The following is a 19,772-nucleotide window of genomic DNA, read 5'->3' as shown; positions in this document are numbered from 1 at the left end:
ACTACAGTGCAATATAAAAAGAGTACGCGGTAAATGTGTTAACGGCTTCACACTGGTTTCATATTTAAATCTTGTTATACATAAGACGTATATTGCTTTAGACATCCAATGCACCCAGGACAGCAAACACGAATGAAGTGGACCAAGACAAATATTTAAAAACAAGAACCTTATTTATTTATTTTAATGTATAAACACATCACTATATAACTTGAGTGATATCACATACTCCGTGATATGGTTGAAGAACATTGCGCAGTCTGGCAAACACTTTACAGTTAATTCTGCAATTGTAATAATAATAATAATAATAATAATAATAATAATAATAATAATAATAATAATAATAATAATGTAATAAGCTACGTTTACAACTTGTTACCAAACAAATCTGCCCAGTGACACATATTGCATTGTGCATTGGACTGTTAGGGTTCAGTTTTGGTTTGCTTACTTGGTTTTTGGTTTTGTTTTGTGATCATTTAGCCTATTGGTAATGCTGAGTTTTACAGAACAGTAGATAGCTCGTAAAGACAAGCGAAAAACGTCCAGGTCTGAAGGGCTTTAAAAAGGGGCAGAGTGGGCAAATGCAATCGATTCTGTTCCAACAACTAAAAAGTAAATTAAATGCGAAGAAATACTATTTGCAGTATGAAAAATGCCAATGGCATGGTCATATGCCAGCATGGTGTGAGACTAGGTCATCCTATTCGGGGTGCAAAAGCTATTGTCAGTGGTTTATTAAAAGTGTATTATTATTATTATTATTAATAATAATAATAATAATAATAATAATAATAATAATAATAATAATAATAATAAAAAAACGCATTGTTCTTTAATATCAGGCACAACAGTAATTCCCACCCATGTTTTATTATGAACGTTACCAAAGTACGCAAGGAACTGTTCAGAAACAAGTTTAGGCTACAATGGAAACCATGTAGCCCAAAATATGTTTGGTCCAGTGTCATCACACTACCTCTTCATTAACATTATATTAAAATGCGTAGAAGATAGTCTGCAAATGCCTAGTGTAAATCCTGTAATTGACGCGCTTTTACGCATTTAAGATGTTGAACTTGTATGTCATCCTCTAACTTTAGGATTTAGTGAGGAGCGCCCTATACTTATGAACTGGGGCAGGATGTGTTATACACTTAGAAGACACTGGTAAGGATTGTAATTGTACAATTGCAGCAACACTGTCACACTATACAGACTTGTGATCAGCACTGTTTCAAACTCATATAAGGTCCTTGGTCTTGAAGGTGTTACTGATCACCCTGGATAGCGTTTGTCACTTTATAACGCCAGGGCCAAGAAGGACTTAGCGTTTTGTAACAATATATCTGTATATCACTCTCATCAACGTAGTCTACTCTCATTTCACATCAACTTTTGAAATATATATGTTTTTGTATTCTGCATTACCGCCTTGGATCTACAACCTCCAACAGACATTCGGATCTGAATGGATACTTTTCTGCTGACACAGAAACGCATTTCTCAAGTGAAAAGCTGTACTAGATTCGGGCATCGATTCGAAGACGTTGCCTTATTGTCCAAAATATTATTAGTTATTCCAGCTGATTATAGGCAATTCAAATGCTGACAAATAGAAACATGTATATTGTATCTCAATCCTCCAATCTATACCCCCTGGTTTGTAACATCAAACTATGCAGTAGATACAGTACCTTTGCATGTTGTTATTTGTCATTACAGTGTAAGCAAGCAGCCGGTACCTCCGCCCACCCCTAGCTTTAGTGTCTATGGATTGCTGTAAAGAATCACTAAGCATTGACTAAGTTTAAGTAGTTCTTTAATTACATAGTGAAATGCTGTTTTATAGTTTGCAAACCATATTGCAGGAAAGCAGCATACGATCCTTTAAAACTAATCACCGATTATATCCATTAAACATCTCACAGCATGCCACCAGTACCAACAGCAATCACCAATGGCATGCACATATTTACATTCAAATGCAATGCATTGCATTGGTCTAATGGCAAAAATAAACGAAATACCAACGTAGCCTCCAAGCTGACAAAAAAAAAAAAAAAAAAACAGTTTTCAAGCACAGTGTCATGCGATCATAAACAATTCCCAGTTCCAACGAAACCCTCGCAGGATGATGGGCCTTCAATCCAATGCCAATGAGAGAAAAACAAAATAGCATTTGCAAAAAGATCTCGACCGGAAAACCAAACAAAACAAAAAAAAAAAAGGGAAAAAGCTACCTCAACAACAAAACAAAAAAACAGTAATTGAGAGAACAATAAGGGACATGCATCCCTGTGTATAAGCACCCCTCCTGTGTTGTGTGTATGTTACGGCTGTGGGTTTAGTACACGCACAGGCAGCAGCAGCCCGCGCTTATGTCATGGAATAGCAAATTAGTTCTGAGAACTGCGAGGCCGGCCCAGAGCCACGCGCGACGTCGACTGCTCGTCTGCGCACGTGACCGTCTGTGTTCGGAGCGAGCCACCGTAGAGGGGGACCTGCGCGGCACGGGGCGCTATTTTTCTGTCCTTTCCCCCCAAATACGTCCATAAGAACAATCAGCTTCATTTCGATTTCCATCTCTTTCTCTGTGATAATTCAAGTCGTATATGTGCCGCTAAAATCGTTCTCCTGAAATGCTGTTAAGACGACCCTGACAAAAACCTAATCCTCCCCTGCCCGATGCCAGTGGTACGGCCCAAAGCTCAAATTCCGAGAATTGAGCTCCTCTGATTCTTAGAACTGGGGTTCTTAGAAGTGGTGATGCAAGAAGTTTCTAGGAAAGCCCTACCAGGTGATTTTTTTAATTCTTTTTTGCCAATACTTTGGCGCGAAGTTGTACTTTTCTTTGCAGGTGGCTTAGCTCAAACACAGCCGTGTGTGTGAATGTGTTTTTTAACAAGGGTTGTAGGTGATTTCAAGGTGTTTGGGGCAGTTTATTTTGTGCGCAGTGTTGATCTTGTGTGGCTTGGCTACTGACAGCACTCTTGACAGTTCTCTCTCTCTCTCTCTCTCTCTCTCTCTCTCTCTCCGCCGCTGTGCGGGAGCTGCTCTCTGCGGCTGTTCAGTCGAGGGCTTTGCGGCAACACTGTAGAAATGTATGCTCGGCTATTCTGTAAGAGTTTGCGGATGGGGGGGAAGTGTCAGAGGGGAGTTGAGACCCCGATCAGCACTCGAACCAACAGCTCTTTATTTACGACTGACTGTGTAATCCTGTACGCGAATGTGATTTCATGTCAAGCTGTACATTTCACGAATGCATATATTCTGCCACGCTGGTTTGTTTTTGGTGCCATACAGAGATCTAGATGTGGGCAGATGTACGGATTATATTTAGCCCGTGTGCGCCACCTGCCCCGGCCGTCGCTGGCGGTGCGGGTCCGAGTTAGTGGGCGGCTGGTACTTTTTGGAAAGTGTTGACACGCTGGAGAGGAGGGCTGTATTTTTGGACGATCTGCGTGACTCAGGCTTGGCTCAGAAATGGCACAGGCGTTGAGAAACAGTGACTGCTGGAGGGATCATCCGCCCGGCACTGGCCAAGCCTGTCTGATCGGGTTGCAGAAAATAAAATCGGCGCTCTCGCCCGGCCGGCGACGCAGGCGGTCCCGTGTTGTCGTTTGCGCCGAGCCGGTCGCTTTCACCCCGCTTGTGTTTGTGCGTTGCGGGTGTTTCTGTGGGTAGTGACTGCATGCCGATGAGATGGGATACAAACATGGCTCTGCGACAGGAAAATACCTTTATATAACTGGTTTGAACTGTGGTTGGCGGCACTGTCAAGGTGTAAATACCTTATTGCAAGCCTAGCTACGGCTCTGTGCCTGTGCTTATATTGGATCTATATATACACACCCGCATAAGCCAATTTGAACAGGTGTTTTGCGTATGCACATCTAGAAGTTGGCCACTTTCAAATAAACAGTTTTACATTATACAGTCTCCAGGTTGCAGTGTATGCATTTTGTTAGGAAGAATGCACGAGTGCGTGTATATTCGGCATGGCAAGAAAAACTTCTAAAAGCCCAGTCAAAGTGATTTGATGCTAACTGTTTTTGTGGGCTCTTACTCTTTGGGCTAAACCTATATAAAAAAAGCGAAAGCTAACCCAAATGTTGGTGTATAGACCTCAGGAAAGGAAAGGACTTCTGGTTGCAATGCTGTTTACGTTCAGCTTGTCTCTGGGGTATTAGCTTTGGCCTCCTAAATACAGGTTTAAGTGCCGAGTAGCAGCCCTTGACTTTGGCACCGAGGCAGAGGGGTCATCAATCTCTGTCCAGGGTTTGCGTGTTATTGGACATCCTCTACACGCTATTCTTGGATAGCCAATCTGTTTTAGGGTTCAGGCAGTTCATCAAATTAAGTTTTGTCTTGTATTTTAATATATCATTTGAGAATAAATAGACTGTTTAAAATATGATCAGCATTTTGTCTTTCTCTGGATAATGTTCTGATCTGTCCGAATATCCCAAAAGACCATTTAAAGGTTTTGTCATAGTGAAATGTAGCTTTAAAACACCTCTGTTCAGATCTGTGTCTCACTGCTGCAGATTGTTTGTATTGCTAGTAAATCGTTCATATTTGCCTTCCTGGTTTGGCTTTAAATCGCACAAACATGTTGGGAATTCAGTGGGAACGTCCAGAAGAGAGAATCCTTGAATGTATTGGGGTGGCAGATTTTAATGTTTAAGCTTAATGTGTATGCATGCATTTAATGTGAAAGTATGAGGACTGCATGTATACCCAACAGAAAGTTGTGACACGTTTAATGACTTGTGTGATTATGAGTCTACCAAATGTTTCCCAACGTTTCCTGCTTTGCGCAATTAAACTTGACTCCTTTCAAGTTGAACTGATTGATTTCCACTCTCCACTAAACAACCAAAACTTAAACAATACTTCCACAACAAAAATGCAACGTATCCAATTCTGGATAAGTATATTTGTATTGGGATACCTTCCCCCCCCCCACCACTATTTGTTTAATTCAGTTAAAGAATTGGCAAAGACCAACTATAAACGTAAATTATATACAATCTGTTCAATTGGCAGGTTATTTTGTTGTCAGTATTTTACTTGTGCTTCATTTGCCTGTCAATAAACCTGTCATATAATGTCCTTTCCGTATTTTCTCTGAAAAAGTTTGGTTCTCCAAGTACCTTAATTACTTGTGAATGTATTAACTACAGCCTGTTTGCCTGTCAAGTTAAAAATGCTCCTCCAATTTAGTGAGGGGAAAAAAAAGTGTACTGCTGTGACATCTAGTGGCTAAATTATAATTCTAGGTCGGAAGATGTGACTTTATTGCATGCAGTTCTCTTTATTTCGGGTTGTTTCAGTGATTTAAATAATACAAAATATACGACATAAATACATCCGTATCAATACACGCATGTATTTAATGGGGGTGGGGAAGGTCCTTGTGGGACGCTTAAATGTCACAGGTTAAAAAGGTGACTTTTGCTTTTTTATGGTGGAGCAGGAAACCACCCTGTGGCATTAGTGTAGGTCTGCAGTGCACTGAGACTATGTGGGGAAGTCGGTTTAATATCATATGCATGCTATACATGTGTATACACACACACACACACACACACACCAAGTGAAGATATTGTCAGTCGGTGTTTTATAATCCCATAGATTATATTATACATGCTCTATTAGTATGAGTCATTAAACAAACAAAACAACAACAACAAACTGTCAAACTCCTTCACACACATATTCTCAGATTACATTTAATTATAACTTTTGTAGACTAATAAACGCTGACGGCACAACCAAAAGCCTCACAATCCCATTCAGCAAATGATTTCTGATGTGTTGGGCGCTTACTGTGGTGCTTCCAGGAATTCTTGCTGTATTCTTGGCATGCGTTTTATTGCAAGCAGCCTCTAAACTACGGCTCTAATTTGCATCCGGAAAATGTTTAAAAAAAAAATAAGAAAAAAGGGACGCATTTCTCTGAAACATGCATCGTAGATCTGTAGAAACGGAATATTGTTTTTTGGAGGGCTGAAAAAGGTCTGATTCTCAGAAATGTAACCTGTCCACAATTCACAGCTGATCAGACTGCGCCGTCTGCAGGCGTGTGCGCCCTTTCCTCCAATACACTGAACATTAAGAAAACGACCTTTTTTTTTTTTTTCAAGAATACGGGCTATAGATGTTTTGAACTCGGATAAAAAGTTTACTGGAAATTTCCTTTATCAGATTACAGCCATAGAGGCTACACTCATTTTCGTTTAGCTGAAATAAAGCATCGGAAAAAAAAAAAAAAAAAAAAAAGCTCTTAAAAACGTGGGTGTGAAATGCACTTTCAATGCGGGGTCTGTCATCTGAATTTAACCTTTAAAGTCCCACTTATGTGTATAACATGTTTGCCTTTTTAAGTGTAGAGATGCACTAAAAGTTCTTAAAACACAACACCAACAACAATAACCATATAAGAAGAATTGCAGTAACCGTTTTCTTAATGGAGACGGCGCCTTCTCGGACGTTTTTAAATCAGAAAACCATGTGGGTGTGTTGGGGCATTTCCTAAACTTTCAACGCAAGTGGTGCGTACAGAATAACTGCATAAACCAGTCTTCTGCTGTAGACCTCGAAGGGCTTTCCAGGAAGCCCAGTTCTTCTGGATCTGAAGAGATACCAGACTTATTCTGTGAAAATCCGCCCCGGCTGCAGCCCGCATTCCCGGAATGAGTGCACAGCTACATTCCCTGCTCTTCTGCAGCAAATATACAATGCAATGGCACTTGCCCGTTACTTAGTTAAATCTACTTTGAAACAACGTGTAGATGAAGTATGTCGTGTTATTAATACCAAACTGCAAAACCAAAAGGGGGAAAGAAGATTCTAAGACAATGTCCTGCTTCTTCGAATAAGGTACAGACTAGCCTACAGTTAAGTTGATGTTTTACATGACTATAACCTCAAACCTGTTTTCTTTTAAGTGATCTTTGAAATGTCTGCGATAGGAGCAAAATGCTTTTAATGTGTAAAGATGACCATCTTGCCTGTGCTTTAAACTTTTCAATGGTAACTTCAGTGAAAACATATTTACCCTGCAGACCAACCAGGCTAAACTATGGAGTGTGTATGTGTGTTGTTGGTGATCATGTATTGATGATCTATAGTATAATCTAACAATGATTCAATGCATCCAGTATGTTATTTGTGTTAACATTAAAGCAGATGAATCGTTCATTTCGAATATACAGTTGTGGTACCGTTTCCATGGCAACGGGACATTTACATTAAAATAATGGTCTGTTAAGGCAATCGATATGATGTGTATTTGTTCAAAATATTTTTTGTAAGCAGTGTAGGCGTTTATACGTGTGTGCACTATCTGCATACAAATACAGGTTGGAACAATTTTAATTAAAATACCTTCTATTCCTATCAAGGTTCTTGTATAGCAACTGCAATAAAGTGGGTGTTCTGCATTAAGTTGGAACAAAATAAATGAATATTATAGGTAAAGGATTTGTCACAACTTTGGTACTAAGTAGTATTATCGATATTCTGTTGATGGATTGAATTAGTTAGGAATTCAAATGTTTTCCAATTGCAGTTGAAAGGTTAGGCTAAGGGATTCAGCAATTAAGTTAGCCTAGACAAAATATTGCTGCCATTTAAAATGGTTTGACTCTTTTATGGACAACTTTAAACAACTGGGTTGGTTTAAGAATGTCCTTAATGTCACTGGGAAAGTGTAATATTAAACTGTATACAGAAACCATTTTAGAATAACTTGTATAGAGATTTTAAAGTCATGCAACAGGAAAATAATATATGGGCTACCCAGTTACTTTACAATAACTTGTACAACTTCTGGAAATACAGTGCATTATTCAAACTATTCTAATGTGTGTGTTTTGTTTTGTTTTTGTTTTTTATGAATAGATCTCGACAAAATGGCATGCGCAGCAGACAGCTGCATTCAGTTTACTCGCCATGCAAGTGACGTGCTACTCAATTTGAATCGTCTTCGAAGCAGAGACATCCTGACTGATGTCACTATCCTGGTCAACAGACAGCCTTTTCGAGCTCACAAAACAGTCCTCATGGCCTGCAGGTAAACAACTTTTTGAACACCACCCCATCGCCTGTTTAATACCAGAAGAAATAGCCCACTTGGGATATTGGTACAACAAATCTAGAAATGTCTTTTTTCTCAGTTTATCCTGGTAGTGTGCTTTGAATGTAATATGAGTGTTTTACTAAAAGTCATTACTTCTGAAAAGTGTATTAATTGCAAATTGTTGCTAATGTTTTCCATTTTCACTTGTCTCAAAGTGGGCTCTTCTATACCATCTTTACGGACTCGCTGAAATGCAACCTGAACGCCATCAGCCTGGACCCCAAGGTGGATCCAGAAGGCTTTGCAATTCTGTTAGATTTCATGTACACCTCGCGCCTCACTCTGAAGGAAAGTTTAATCATGGCAGTCATGAACACAGCCATCTACCTGCAAATGGATCACGTGGTTGACACCTGCCACAGGTTTATCAAATCCAGGTAAGGGATGGTAGAAAGGCTATCTTTAAGACCCAGGTTGATCCAAAACCCAATAAATCAAACCTTTATTTCTAAAGTTGACACATTATGTAGTCGTTCTGGCCAGAGCTCCCATTTACAATTTTATTTTTTCTCCTTCCAGTGACTCTTCAGCCAAGCTGCCCAGGGAAGAGTTTTTGACCTCTGCCCTGCTGTTACCTCAGGATGTTCATGCTTACAGGGCCCATGAAGTGGTAGAGAATTTACCTACAAGGTCTGCCCATTTCAGGGATGTTCGGTATGGTCCTGGCATGTACAGTGGGGTCAGTGCTTCCGGTGCTTCCTATCCCCTTTACAGCCACCTGCCAGTCCAGGGGCTCCCCATTCCTATTGGAAAACTGTCAGATGCCAAAAATCCCTTCTCTGACTTCCCTAAAGGAGGAAGCATCCACCAGAAGCACTGTTTGCCCCTTGATAACACTAGCACTGTGATGGCAGACTACAACCGAGGTGCCACCAACACTTCCAACCTCTGCCTTTCCACCAACTACTCCAGCAGGGAAGTGGCCACAGATGATGGGAAGAGAAAGGAGACCCATGGGAGTATCCCTCAGTCTGCGGGGTTGGCGCCAAGAAAGTATAGCTTTTCTACCATAGGGCATGAATTGACAGAAGAAAGCAAAGAGAACCCACCAATGGAAGAGGAAGAAATGAGGCATCAGCATTACACTCTGAGCATCTCCTCCGGGAGCCGCAAGGGCCTCATGAGCAGCCCTCAGAGCCCACTGAAGTCAGACTGCCAGCCCAACTCCCCTACCGAGTCCAGCAGCAGCAAAAACGCAGCCCTCTCTCAGACGGCAGCCTTGCCTTCCTCCCAGGGAACCCAGGACCCCAAGGCCCGCAACTGGAAGAAATATAAGTTCATCGTGCTGAACTCGGTCAACCAGAACTCAAAGGAGGAAGAAGGAAGCCCCCGGGACCCAGAGACCCGCTCCCCCCAGACCCTGGGCTCTCCTGCCTACCTTCAGTCCAGTGAGTCTGAGCACATGGACTTGCAGACTGCTGCCAAGTTGAGTGAAAATGGGGAAGATCTGCCTGCACCTCAGGCCAGCCGTCTTAACAACATCATCAACAGGTGAGCCCCCTCCTACAGAGCACTGAGCCATAGTGCCATTTCCACTCATACTTGCCTTTTCCTGCCCTTTCCTTTTAGCTTTGCTTTAGGAATGGTAAAATGCAGTTTTCTGATTTTTGTTTTAATTTTGTTTTTTCAGGGCATTGGAAGGATCTCCAAGGAATAATGACAGCCACTCTTCTCTCTACATGAACCACTTAAAATGTTCCTCCTGTGGCTCCCAGTCTCCGCAGCACTCAGATGTCTGCCCCAACACTCTAAGCTCTCATTTTGGGGAAGAGATGTCAGAACTACATTCAGAGTACTCTGACTCCAGCTGTGGTAAGGATTTTATTTTTTATTTTTATGTATTGAAATAATAGTAACTGAAAGCCTGAAAACTACAGCCAGATCCTTGCTAGAATTAAGATGTATAGCACCAGTGTCTGTCTCAAAGATACAGAAAGGATTGTGTGTGAATGTATGCAAGTGATCAAATATATAAACTTTTAATCAACTATGAAAACAAATCTGAATTTGGGGTACAGAAATGTTTTTGTGTAGCTTTTCATGCACCTCATGTAGCACCTCCTTCATGCAGTCATTTTTCTTGTCATTTCCAGAAAATGGAACATTCTTTTGCAATGAATGTGACTCCAAATTTGCAGAGGAAGATGCTCTAAAACGTCACACGCTTCAGGTTCACAGTGACAAGCCATATAAATGCGATCGCTGCCAGGCTGCTTTCCGCTACAAAGGAAACCTTGCCAGCCATAAAACCGTCCACACAGGTAATGTCCAACTCACCCCATGCCAGGTGGAAAAAGTTTCCTGTTGTCAAAACTAGGGTATTTCACAAAATGAATAGAAGATAATGGGGTACTGTCATGACTAATTTGATTCGTCTTCCTCATCGTAGGAGAGAAACCGTATCGCTGCAACATTTGCGGAGCTCAGTTCAACAGACCAGCTAACCTCAAGACTCACACTCGCATTCACTCAGGAGAAAAGCCATACAAATGTGAGACTTGTGGAGCTCGGTTTGTGCAGGTAAGCAGAGGTCCTATCCATATTCTATCCTATCCACTCATTTCTCTTTGCTGTAGCACATAAAATAAAATGGGTCTGGTCCGCAACCCCTGTTAAGGATTCGTTGCATGTCTAAAATGTCTTATTCCTTGCAGGTGGCTCACCTTCGTGCTCATGTGCTGATTCACACCGGTGAGAAACCCTACCCGTGTGAGATCTGTGGAACACGATTCAGGCATCTGCAAACTCTCAAGAGCCATCTTCGAATTCATACAGGAGAAAAGCCCTATCATGTAAGTATGGCACGCACACATACTGTCACTTGTTCTGGTTGGTTATTTTTGCCATTAACATTATACTATTTAATAGATTGTTTAATTGATTATACACCGGTGATCTAGCACAGCCAATAAGCAAGCTTCATCCCATCCTCTACATGAAAATACATGCTTCAACTACATTTATTTAAATAAAGATACCTATTGGTGTAATGCTAAAACCCAGATCTTGACTAACCGTTAAATATTTAAAGTGTTCGTTTGTTTTTTAATTGAAAAGCTTGGTCTGAATTAAATTTAAAAACGGCTATTTGTGTTACACTATCCTAATGTTGGGTTGTGACCTTTGAAATGTAATACATCGTAAAGCGACTCTGCAGTGCGGACACACCTCTCCCCAGAGCATGTGGATATGCTTCTTTTCTTGAATAAGAATGCTTAGGCCTAATGCATTTATTAATACATTTTCTGATGGTTTTTTAACCATACTTTCTTTCAATGTAGCCTAGGATAGGATTTTTGCATAAGAATCTGCATCGTTGTGAAAGGTATAGGAGCCCAGTTAGAAGCCTGAGCCAAGCAATTTTCGAGTTTATCCTTTTATAACTCGTGGTTAATAAAATTCTCAAGCTTAGTTTCCTCATGTGTAATTGGTCTCAAATTGCATTTGTTTTCTTTATTTAATCAACTAATAGATGAGAAACAGTTGCAATTAGTATGTATTATGTGTAGTGGTTCATGTGTTTACTGAATGCTTTTGGTCACATCAGGCTAATTACATAATGAGTAGGCATCGGCATAAAAAAATCTTGAATATTAAAAAATATGAATTTGAATAGTGAAAGCAATTCAAGTGCCCAATTTAAAGAGGTTATTTCTGTCTGTTCAGTAAAGAATACAGATTTATCATTTTGTCAGTCCTTGATTGCTGCTAATTTTAACTTGTCGAAATGAAGGCGTTAATATAGGGATTTACAATAATGCTCCAGTAATTTAAACCACTTTTTTTTCATTTTAGTGTGAGAAATGCAACTTGCACTTTCGCCACAAGAGTCAACTGAGACTCCACCTTCGACAGAAACACGGAGCCATCACCAACACAAAAATTCAGTACCGCATGTCCACTACAGAACTGCCAACTGACCTAACCAAGGCCTGCTGAGCAGCAACTGGAAAGCAAATCTGACCTTGGATTTGAAGGACCTGACTTGTACAATCGTCCAAACTTGTAGTGCCACACTGCACCGGATAAAAACCTGGGCAGAATATGCCTCCCCAAACGGGTTTCCTCTACATGTGAAACTAGAATCAGATCTTCTCTTATTTATAGTCACTTTATTGTGTATGTATATGTATGTGTGTATATATATATATATATATATATATATATATATATATATATATATATATAAGATGGGAGTGTTTATAAGCTTTCTGAAGTATATAAAGCTTTATTTTGGTGAAAAAAAAGGATGGAATGTAAACCTATAAAAATCCAGTTTTTGAGGATATAGTATTTTATATAAAGAACATACTTTTCTGAAAGTATTACAGAAATTTTGATTGATTGGATGGTATATTTTTTAGGGAAATGGTCGTAAAATAACTATACATTTATATATAGGTGTACATGTTATGACTATCAGAATCTTTCAAAACTGAACTAAACACTTTGATGCACGAAACAGTGGATTTTTCGCTGACTGTAAAATTAAGGAAATTGGCAATTTCATAAATATTATGTGACAATGTATAATTATGTCAAGATTGGATTGCTTTCTGCTGGCAGAAAGTAATCTGGAATTAATGTTTAAAATATGTATTTTAAGGTATTGCTTCTGTATAAGCAAGAAAATATTTTGTCTAAATTGCTTCAAATTATTTGTATAGATGTGTTTGTTTGTTTTGTTTTTTTTTGCAAGTGAAGGTTTACAGTTTTCCGTCATTGTTTTAGAAGCTAAAGTAGGGTGTAATATTGTTCAGTTCTTGTTTGTACATACACTGTGTACTCAAGGTGCCTTTTTCTGTGGTGACTGAAACTTCATTCAGCCCAGCTCTATTAAGGTACGACTGCAGGACAATATTGGTCCTGTTCATGTTTTTGTTTTTTGTTTTGTTTTTCTGCTTTTCATCTATCTTTGAAAACCCGCAAATTCAACATTGCTTGAGCTGTAAATCTTCAGGAAATATTTGGGGTTGGGCTTCTTTAAACTGCATTAAGCTTATATTGTAAAATATAGATGTATGAATGTAAAATAAAAGTATTGAATTTCTATGTATATTTTTGTGCATTTGTTTATGGGTGGGGTTGGGGACATTTTAGCCTAGGAATGACATTCCAGTGTAGGCCTTCATTACTAAAAGTAGTAGCTTGTTTCATATACCATAATGTTTAAATCATATTCAATCTATGCAAAGGTGGTTAATCATCATGTTAGATCTACTCTGCCCAGACACACTGAGGGAATAGAGACACACACACACCAATCAGTCATAACATTATGACCACCTGCCTAATATTGTGTAGGTCCCCCTTTTACTGCCAACACAGCCCTGACCTGTCGAGGCATGGACTCCACTAGACCTCTGAAGGTGTGCTGCGTTATCTGGCACCAAGACATTAGCAGCAGATCCTTCAAGTCCTGTAAGTTGTGAGGTGGGGCCTCCATGGATCAGACTTGTTTGTCCAGCACATCCCACAGATGCTCGATTGGATTGAGATCTGGGCAATTTGGAGGCCAAGTCAACACCTTGAACTCGTGATTCATCAGACCAGGCCACCTTCCTCCATTGCTCCGTGGTCCAGTTCTGTTGCTCACGTGCCCATTGTAGGCGCTTTCATCAGTGGACAGGGGTCAGCATGGGCACCCTGACTGGTCTGTGGCTACGCAGCCCCATACGCAACAAACTGTGATGCACTGTGTGTTCTGACGCCTTTCTATCAGAACCAGCATGAACTTTTTCAGCAATCTGAGCTACAGTAACTTGTCTGTTGGATCGGACCACACAGGCCAGCCTTCGCTCCCCACATGCAACAATGAGCCTTGGCCGCCCATGACCCTGTCGCCGGTTCACCACTTTTCCTTGGACCACTTTTGATAGGTACTGACCACTGCAGACCGGGAACACCCCACAAGAGCTGCAGTTTTGGAGATGCTCTGACCCAGTCGTCTAGCCATCACAATTTGGCCCTCGTCAAAGTCACTCAGATCCTTACGCTTGCCCATTTTTCCTGCTTCTAACACATCAACTTTGAGGACAAAATGTTCACTTGCTGCCTAATATATCCCACCCACTGACAGGTACCATGATAACGAGATTATCAGTGTTATTCACTTCACCTGTCAGTGGTCATAATGTTATGGCTGATCGGTCTGTAAATGTATATATATGTATGTATGTATGTATGTATGTATGTATATATATATATATATATATATATATATATACACAGTGCATCCGGAAAGTATTCACAGTGCTTCACTTTTTTCCACATTTTCTTATGTTACAGCCTTATTCCAAAATGGATTACATTCATTATTTTCCTCAAAATTCTACAAAAAATACCCCATAATGACAACGTGAAAGAAGTTGGTTTGAAATCTTTGCAAATGTATTAAAAATAAAAAACAAAAAAAGCACATGTACATAAGTATTCACAGCCTTTGCCATGACACTCAAAATTGAGCTCAGGTGCATCCTGTTTCCACTGATCATCCTTGATGTTTCTACAACTTGATTGGAGTCCACCTGTGGTAAATTCAGTTGATTGGACATGATTTGGAAAGGCACACACCTGTCTATATAAGGTCCCACAGTTAACAGTGCATGTCAGAGCACAAACCAAGCCATGAAGTCCAAGGAATTGTCTGGAGACCTCCGAGACAGGATTGTATTAAGGCACAGATCTGGGGACAGGTACAGAACAACTTCTGCAGCATTGAAGGTCCCAATGAGCACAGTGGCCTCCATCATCCGTAAATGGAAGAAGTTTGGAACCTCCAGGACTCTTCCTAGAGCTGGCCGCCCGGCCAAACTGAGCGATCGGGGGAGAAGGGCCTTAGTCAGGGAGGTGACCAAGAACCCGATGGTCACTCTGACAGAGCTCCAGCGTGTCTCTGTGGAGAGAGGAGAACCTTCCAGAAGAACAACCATCTCTGCAGCACTCCACCAATCAGGCCTGTATGGTAAAGTGGCCAGACAGATGCCACTCCTCAGTAAAAGGCACATGACAGCCCGCCTGGAGTCTGCCAAAAGGCACCTGAAGGACTCTCTGATCATGAGAAACAAAATTCTCTGGTCTGATGAAACAAAGATTGAACTCTTTGGCCTGAATGGCAAGCGTCATGTCTGGAGGAAACCAGGCACCGCTCATCACCTGGCCAATACCATCCCTACAGTGAAGCATGGTGGTGGCAGCATCATGCTGTGGGGATGTTTTTCAGCGGCAGGGACTGGGAGACCAGTCAGGATTGAGGGAAAGATGAATGCAGCAATGTACAGAGACATCCTTGATGAAAACCTGCTCCGGGGCGCTCTGGACCTCCGAATGGGGCGAAGGTTCATCTTCCAACAGGACAACGACCCTAGGCACACAGCCAAGATAACAAAGGAGTGGCTACAGGACAACTCTGTGAATGTCCTTGAGTGGCCCAGCCAGAGCCCAGACTTGAACCTGATTGAATATCTCTGGAGAGATCTGAAAATGGCTGTGCACTGACGCTGTGAATACTTTCCGGATGCACTATACCTATATGGTTTTAGTTTGGCCTTTTAGATACTGATGAAATTTTAGTTTGTTAATCTTTGTTGGGGTTATTTCAGTATTTACTGATTTAAATTGAGAATTATATCACACTGCAGGTTTAGTTTTTCTTTAATTTACATAGAAGTACTGTGGCATACATATACAGTTTAATGCATATATGCTAATTACCATTTAGAGCTAAAGGTCCAAAATGTATATTTTTATGCAATCATATGACTAACTGTAAATAATCAACTAGTCAATCAGTGGTGGTCAGTGGACAGACCTAGTGGTACCTTAGCTTGGTCTGCTCTGGAGTGTTGTCAGCGGGTGTTTTAAAATGCTTTCAGTACCTAACCAGATGTCACCTGCTTGAAGACCTTTAAAAAAAAGGTTTCTTATGAACTGTTCAAACTTGTATTTCTTTCTTTAAAAAAAACAAGGCATATTAAAACAAGCACATCTCCACACAAGAAGGTAATAGTATTTAATATTTTCACCAGAAGCTTATAGAAGCCCTTAAATTATATTCATACAGACTCATATATGGTAACTACTGTTGGCATGATGGAAGAGGGATGGGTTTTATTCTTCAGCAAATACCTTTTATCCCCACAAGATGTCAGAGTTACACAACTGAAAGAAGGCATTTGCCAAAACATTTCAGCTTCTGAGCTAAATCAGTCATTAGAGGAAATCAGTAACAGAACAAGTAAATATTACAGTGAATACAAACAAATCAAGAACAGATTGCAGTCATTTGAGCCACAAGTAATCTGATGCTCCACAGACTTCTCTTTTTAGCTCCACCAGTTCTTGGCCATTCATGATAAACCTGGATTAATTCAGTAAACAATATTTACCTGGCAAGAGCAGTGGATGAGGAATTGTTATGGTCATCTATGCCTTGTCAAGTCTTCAAGCCTGTTGACAGAATAAAGTGACAAGCGTGAGCTCATTCCTGAATCCTCAATGGGCAAATTCTCTAGGGATGATGATCCAATGTGGTCCATTAAAGACAATAAATTTAAAATCAAAACCATGTTGTTCAGCTTGACTCCCTCACAGGGATCACGTGATAAACCGTTGGAAGAGATGTTGAGATAAATTAGCTATCCCAAACAAGCAAGATGGACCCAATGGCTTTTCTAATTAATAACCTTTTATAGGTTTCGATTATCTGAAGGATTTTTAATTGACATTGAATCAGTTTATTTAAAATGTATTTTATTGGTTGTTTAAATCATGAAATAAACCACAAAAGGATCCTGGCAGGTGAAGGACAAAAAAAGACGTTCCACAGTTACAATGAAGAAATTAAAATAAAAAATCTGGAAAACACAATGTACATTGGATAATTATTAAATTGTATTTTAAACACTTAGTTTCAAGTTTGTTACTTCCAATGACAGCAGAATGTCCTGACAAAGAGGCATGACAATATACCCAAGACAAACTAATGCAGAAAGCAGATCAAACAATACATTGTCTCAATGGTCTTCACAATTAAAAACACAAATATGAATAAGTGAAAATCTTAAGTGAAGTGTATTGTAGGCAGTACATGCTGAATTTGCTCAACAATGCATGCAATAACAAAGAAATACCCTTTTAAGTGTAGCAAAGAGATTGGAATCTTTTGTAAAGAAGATTTGTGGGTTGTGTTTTTTTTTTTTTAAACGCCCATAAACATGTCAGGAAAAATTATATACATTTACTAAGTTCAGTGCATTACAGACCATTTTTAAAGTTGAAATATTTTCAATAAAATGACTGTTATATATACACCAATCAGCCATAACATTATGACCACCTGCCTAATATTGTGAAGGTCCCAAAACAGCCCTGACCCGTCGAGGCATGGACTCCACTAGACCTCTGAAGGTGTGCTGTGGTATCTGGCACCAAGACGTTAGCAGCAGATCCTTTAAGTCCTGGAAGTTGCGAGGTGGGGCCTCCATGGATCGGATTTGTTTGTCCAGCACATTCCACAGATGCTCGATTGGATTGAGATCTGGGGAATTTGGAGGCCAAGTCAACACCTTGAACTTGTGATTCATCAGACCAGGCCACCTTCCTCCATTGCTCTGTGGTCCAGTTTCTGATGCTCACGTGCCCATTGTAGGCGCTTTCATCAGTGGACAGGGGTCAGCATGGGCACCCTGACTGGTCTGCAGCTACGCAGCCCCATACGCAACAAACTGCGATGCACTGTGTGTTCTGACACCTTTCTATCAGAACCAGCATGAACTTTAACAGCAATTTGAGCTACAGTAGCTCGTCTGTTGGATCGGACCACACAGGCCAGCCTTCGCTCCCCACGTGCATCAATGAGCCTTGGCCGCCCATGACCCTGTCGCCGGTTCACCACTTTTCCTTCCTTGGACCACTTTTGATAGGTACTGACCACTGCAGACCAGGAACACCCCACAAGAGCTGCAGTTTTGGAGATGCTCTGACCCAGTCGTCTAGCCATCACAATTTGGCCCTTGTCAAAGTCGCTCAGATCCTTACGCTTGCCCATTTTTCCTGCTTCTAACACATCAACTTTGAGGACAAAATGTTCACTTGCTGCCTAATATATCCCACCCACTGACAGTTGCCATGATAACGATATTATCAGTGTTATTGACTTCACCTGTCAGTGGTCATAATGTTATTGCTGATCGGTATATATATATATATATATATATATATATATATATATATAGTAGATCAGTCTTCTGGACCAAGTCTCCAATGCCACTCCTTGTTCATGGATACCTGTACAAATGTAAAGTAACTACATCCATGGTATTCTTGATTGGCCCCCCCAAAAAAATAAAAAAAGAATTGGGACTTTAAACCCTCAATTGACCCACCATTTGTTTACAGCTGGTAATTGGAACCAATTTAATAAACATGTTCTCCAAAAAATAACTACCTACAAGTTCACAAATGTAGTGCACTTGATGCATAGCAACTCAAATAGTTTGTTCCCATTCGATGTTCATTTACCTCATCATCCAAACTTTCTTAACTTGAGCTAAGCACAAGGGCCGTTGTGATGTTTTCTTCCTGTGATCAGAAAAGCAAGGGGAATGGCGACTTCTTGGAATTACAAGTAATCTCTACTTTAAAATACTGTCTTTACATTATCAGTTAATTAAAAAAAAAATCATAATCAAGCTGTTCCCAAGATTCATTAAATGAAAAGATGTTGTGGTAACATGGTTCAATTTTCAATTAAATTTTCTGTTCTTTGGAAAGCAGGTTTGACTAAAGAAACTATAGGTGCTTAATTACTTCAGCATCACTAAGGGCAGCTTCCTCCAGATTGCTGAAAAGAACAGCACGCTTCTACTGAAATCACAAGAGACCGCAAAGGAGACATCACAATCCGAGCCAGTGTTGCCAGTTAGGGAGGAAATTGAGGAGAGGACCTGGCAATACTGATCCCAGCACATTACCATCTCTGAAAAGAAAGCTGTGCTTATTTTACACAAAGCAAGTGCACGACTCCACCTCAGATATTAGACCTTTATGGACCCTGCTGAAAAAAAAATGTATGCTTAGACCAGCTAAGCCACTGCACTCTGGTTTTAGCTGGTAACCAGAGTATGGTGGGGTTTCCTGGTGGTTTATGCTGGTGAACAGCTCAAGTTTATCCATGTTAAATTGTTTTGCTGCACATAGTGTATTTGTATCTCAAACAAATGTTTATACTTCTGGGAGAGGCAAAAGTAGGTTACATACTGTAATAAACAGGGTTATTAGGCACTCATTTCCTTAGCAGGGCAACGTACAAAATAAGAGCAATACAAAGTGCAATATAGTGCAGTTCAAGGCATAATACATTTTACAAATTCAAATTTACACAAGTGTACAAGATGTACAGTAAACAATAAGGTCTTACATCCTAGATTGTAAAAGCCGATAAGTGCAGAAAAGATGTTAAATCGTAGTCAAGGGCCAAGGGAAAGGGAGCATAGGGGAAATCAAAAACAATGAGTACATAGTAAATGTAATGCAAGTAGTCTGAAAAGATGAGTCCCGAGTAGTCTCTGGAAGGAGGTCAGGGACTCTGCCATTTTGACTTCGGTGGGAAGGTCGTTCC

General features: G+C 40.3%; 1 protein-coding gene across 2 annotated transcripts; it reads left to right on the top strand.

The window, feature by feature from the left end:
- The first annotated feature begins 2,684 nt into the window (after positions 1 to 2,684).
- On the top strand, positions 2,685 to 13,208 carry bcl6aa (BCL6A transcription repressor a). Of its 2 annotated transcripts, none has more exons than XM_066709180.1 (9): positions 2,685 to 2,803; positions 7,915 to 8,086; positions 8,308 to 8,529; positions 8,672 to 9,643; positions 9,783 to 9,964; positions 10,246 to 10,413; positions 10,542 to 10,672; positions 10,807 to 10,944; positions 11,948 to 13,208. In XM_066709180.1, exons 1-9 carry the CDS (start codon positions 2,773 to 2,775, stop codon positions 12,089 to 12,091), a joined length of 2,160 nt encoding a protein of 719 aa, XP_066565277.1. In that variant the 5' UTR covers positions 2,685 to 2,772; the 3' UTR covers positions 12,092 to 13,208. The 2 variants fall into 2 exon arrangements, with proteins under 2 accessions (XP_066565277.1, XP_066565278.1); XM_066709181.1 differs by lacking the exon at positions 2,685 to 2,803 and adding an exon at positions 3,028 to 6,891.
- Positions 13,209 to 19,772: the final 6,564 nt, after the last annotated feature.

This window comes from Amia ocellicauda, chromosome 7 (assembly GCF_036373705.1).
Source record: "Amia ocellicauda isolate fAmiCal2 chromosome 7, fAmiCal2.hap1, whole genome shotgun sequence".
NCBI lineage: Eukaryota > Metazoa > Chordata > Actinopteri > Amiiformes > Amiidae > Amia > Amia ocellicauda.
This window is presented reverse-complemented; position numbering and strand designations above follow the sequence as displayed.

Coding starts and splice junctions, on each gene's coding strand:
- bcl6aa (XM_066709180.1), top strand. CDS start 2,773: ATGCAAGAAGTTTCTAGGAAAGCCCTACCAG. Junction 8,530..8,671: donor CACAGGTTTATCAAATCCAG/GTAAGGGATGGT, acceptor TTCTCCTTCCAG/TGACTCTTCAGCCAAGCTGC. Junction 9,644..9,782: donor CTTAACAACATCATCAACAG/GTGAGCCCCCTC, acceptor TTGTTTTTTCAG/GGCATTGGAAGGATCTCCAA.